General features: G+C 31.9%; 1 protein-coding gene across 1 annotated transcript; it reads right to left on the reverse strand.

Annotated features, from left to right (window-relative positions):
• Window positions 1–244: 244 nt before the first annotated feature.
• LOC108459790 (uncharacterized) lies at window positions 245–2,031 on the reverse strand. Its single transcript, XM_017759193.2, has 2 exons — window positions 1,575–2,031; window positions 245–699 (listed from the first exon to the last, which is right to left on the reverse strand). The coding sequence occupies exons 1-2, from the start codon at window positions 1,995–1,997 to the stop codon at window positions 433–435; spliced, it is 690 nt and encodes a 229-aa protein (XP_017614682.1). The 5' UTR covers window positions 1,998–2,031; the 3' UTR covers window positions 245–432.
• Window positions 2,032–4,524: the final 2,493 nt, after the last annotated feature.

Genomic DNA, 4,524 nt, shown 5'->3' on the forward strand with positions numbered 1-4,524 from the left:
ACTTTTATTTTATTTTCCATCGTATTTTATTTAAATAAGAATTTGGGTCACTTAATTCTAACACTTTTCTTCACGAATTGTCATGTCCGAATCTAGTATCATCACATTTCATCTTGTTGCTTGACATATCTCCCTGGATTCAAGCATCTCTTTTGTACAGCCTGCAAGTAAACTTAGCTGTTTTCAAAAGTGCATAAGAAATAATAGATGTGAAATTTCTAAAACCAAATCTGGAATCTGAATCTGCTGATAATATTATGTATATAATATATATATTTATCTTCTGGTCAGAAGGACTACATAGATCATCTTTAAGAATTCAATAAACATCAATACCATCTAATCATAGATGACTCGGCTATTTTATTCCTGAGAGAAGACGACTATACATGCTAATACAGAATGGGGGTAATCTCTTTTAGTGTAGTCTGATCAGACTGTTTGCTTCCTCTGAAATCCAGTACCAGGATCATCATCGGAAGGGAAAACCTGAAGGCCGGTAACCATGGCAGCTGGTGGGCCACGACGACACCTCTGCTCCATCTCCTCAACAGAATCCGGGGTTCCAGAGAACAGAGCTTCCACTGACCCATCCCTCCTGTTCCTAACCCAGCCTTTCAAGCCAAGTTGAGTGGCATTCTCTATGGTCCAGTTCCTATAGAACACACCCTGAACCCTACCCTTTATGACAACCCTTACCTGCACCACCAAATCTCCACAATTCATTGCATTGCAACTCCTATACTATACAGAGATATTTACAGCCATGAATTGCACAATCAATCCAACTAAGAAAGATCAATGGCTTACAGGAAATCTAACTTTCCATGGGAATATCCAAAAAGGAAAAAAAAAAAAAAACCATTATCAAAATATAATAAGTGACATGAAACCCAAAAAAATGAATTAATAACACAATTAGCACAAACTAAGAGGCATCCAATACCACAGATAGACAATCATATCCCATAAATGCAGCTAAGACAATTAACTACGCAAATTTGAGTTTCGAAGGGAACAACCAGAACCATGCCGTCAAATGTATGCGAAAGAGAATTAAACTCTGAACTCTGATTAGTATATATATAGAAGTTAAACTTTTCAAGTATCTAAATTGCACAAACAAATCTAGAGATAACCATTGAAGAACCAACCAAGATGAACGCATTATCAGACAATAACTATGTTTGAAAACAGGCATCCAAATGCAACCCTAGTGCTATGTAAGTACTAGTTCAAGATAGAACCATCATCAGCACTACTCAATATTAACAGAACTTTTCAAGGAACAATCAAAACCCATTTTTCATTCTCCATTAAAAAAAATCCTGAACAGTCCCATTAATCCCAATTACAGGCACAATTCTGAATAGTTAAAAACGAGTTCGTTTTCAGCATTGCTCTCACTAAACTACATTTTCCATATAAAACAACCAAAACCCCATGTTTATTTCTTGCATCAATACATAGTCACTAAGCTTTAGATTAGAAATTCAAACCTGAACCTGGAATCTGAGGTTGGTCAAAGGAATATAAATCAATTACTCAGTAAAAAGGAAGAACGAGAAACTCACTGTTTTAGTTTCGGAAGGCTGCGAGGAGTCACTGGCAGCTGCTTGTGGAGTGGCCATTGAGGACATTAAAAAAGATCGAAGAGGATGAAAACCAAGTGGGAACAAAGAAGGAAGAGAAGGGCGAGGAAGAGGAAAACGAGAGCAAAGCGGAAAAGAAGGATGAAGAGGAGGAGAGATAAAATAAGAGAGAAAGGGGAATCGACAATCAAAAGAAGTATCTGCATTTCGAGACCATGTTTTGGGTGTGAAACAATGAAGATTCTTGATGTAGCGGAATCTTGTACTTGTTTGACGATTGATTAAGGTTAAGGCTGGTGTGAGTGCCAGTGGTTGAGCTGAACCCATATTAGTTTTGACTTTTTTGGAAAATGATTGGTTTTTATAGGTGGTGAAGAAACTAAGAATTCTCGGGAGATGAGGCATAGAAAACAGGGGAGGGTTTTTTCTTACTTTCTTTTCATTTTATAATTATGGGTTTTGAGAGTCGGAATCCAAGTGAACATTAAGAGTCATCATAATATTTAAAAGAGTTTTTTACAAAAATATATATATAGAAAGATTTTGATTTACATTATTTTTGTATTTGTAACTACTTTAGCTGTAGTTTTCTTGAGAAACAAGTAGTTCCGGAGTGCAATGGAGCAAAAGTAGTTGTTTCATTTAATTTTGCTTTTGTCCAACATAATTTGACAAAGCATTCTCTCTCCCCATATGAGTTTTTACTACTGTCATGGCATGCAATTGTTAGAATAATGGAAACAAGTGATTTGGAAAAAGAAAGAAAAAAAAAACATTGTGCTATCAATTCCACTAATTTTTATGTTTTGAATTAATGAAACAAAAACTAAAGTTGAATCAAATATGATGTGGATTAATTATTTAATTATTTTTGTACTATCATTGATGATGATAATTTACAAAACTCTAGATTTCAGATTATGTTTTTGCAAATAACACGATCTAAGTGAATGGAATGCTATTTTTCGACTTTTAATGCTTCTATTTATCTCTCATATACATATGTATATAAATGTATAGCATAAATTTAAATGTATGTATCAATTGACTTATACATTTATTCAAATTTTATATTAATTATTTTAAGATTTCATTAATTATTTATGTATGAAATTTCTTCCAAACAAATGTGAAATTAATACATAAAAATAAAAATAAAAATAAAAACTTTTTAAATACTAAATAAGTAAAAAAATTATTTAAAGATTGTATTTATGCTATTATTTAAGCTCTTAATTGAATTGATGTCATCCTCAACTGTGTCACCAATTTGCTTAGGAAATTACAAGAATGCCCTTTCATAATTAAAATAAGTAATATTATTTGAGGATAGTTTAGTCTTATCACTTTAAGAAAAACAAAAAAAATGCATATGGTGGGATTTAAACCCACACCAATTGCAATAATAAAACATTTATTTTACCATTGAGTTAAAACTTTATTTTTATATTTTTGCACATTTTAATTTTATTATGCACATTTTATTACCTCCATCACTTGTATATTTATCTATACTTTCCTTTTTTCATAATTCAAATAAGTAATCTTGTTTAAGGGTATCTTAGTCTCTTCACTTTAAGAAAAACCAATAAAAATATGCATATAATGGGATTTGAACCTACATTGATTACATTGATAAAACTTTTATAATACCATTGAACTAAAAACTTTATTTTAAATTTTACACATTTTAATCTTACTATATACACCTTATTACTTCCATCGGTTGTATATCTATATTATTAATAAAACCCTTGACTAAGTTAGTGTCACGGGTTAACGAGTATTAATTTGGTTAAGAAATTATAAAAATGTCCTTTTATAATTAAAATACGTAATATTATTTAAACTATTAATAAAACCCCTGACTGAGTTGATGTCACAAATTTATTAACAGTAAAGAATAACAGAGTTTCAGGTAAAGTAGAAGAGATGAGAGGAAGTGGAAATTTCACATCAACTTTATTTAACAAGGAAGCCTATAAATAGGCAATACATATAACAAATGAAAGCTAAAAATTAGCAACTAGAAGAGAAAATAGGAATTGCAACCTAATAACTAGGGAAGTGATTGCATGAATAACAACTTTCTAAGGATTAGGATATTAACAATCAACTAGAACAACTTCCATTATTAATTTTACTTAACATTCCCTCCCTTAAACTGAAAGTTCTAGAACAGTCAGTTTTGTAAGGCTTCATTAAGTGAGCAGACACCCATTGACTTCCAAAAGTTCTAAAACATAGATAACTTCAGAAGCTTGGTCATTATATCAAAAATTTGAGCTTCACTTTTGTAGTAGAAAAGATCTAGTGTTCCATCCTTTGTGAGATCCCTTAAGAAATAAAAATTCACATCTATGTGCTTGCTTCTTTTGTGTAGAAAGTTTAATGGCTGAGTTGTTGTCGCAATAGATTACAATAGCTCATTCCTTTTTAAACTACAACTCTTCGAGAATTTTCTTTAATCAAACCGCTTGACACACACATAAAGTTGCTGCAACGAACTCAACTTCAGTTGTTGACAAAGTAACGATAGGCTGCTTTTTAGATGTCCATAAAATAGCTTCGAAACCAAGCATAAAGACGTAACCTGAAGTGTTTTTTTTTTTATCCTTGTCGCCTACATAATCGCAGTCAGTAAACCCAACAAAATTAGACTTCATCACGTTCTTGTAAAATATTCTATATTCTTTTGTTACTTGCAAGTACTAAAAATATCTTTTGGCAACGAGGATATTCGTCACTATTGGATTCTCCATGTATCTAGTGACCAAACTCATAGAGTGCATAATGTTGGACCTCGTTGCAGTTTAATACACCAAACTACCAACAATTTGTTTATAGAAAGTGTTTTCCATATTTTTCCCTTCCTGATCTTTATTTAACTTCAAACCAAACTCAGCTAGTGTACTAACCAAATTGCATTCAT

Source organism: Gossypium arboreum, chromosome 4, assembly GCF_025698485.1.
Source record: "Gossypium arboreum isolate Shixiya-1 chromosome 4, ASM2569848v2, whole genome shotgun sequence".
NCBI classification, from domain to species: Eukaryota; Viridiplantae; Streptophyta; class Magnoliopsida; order Malvales; family Malvaceae; genus Gossypium; species Gossypium arboreum.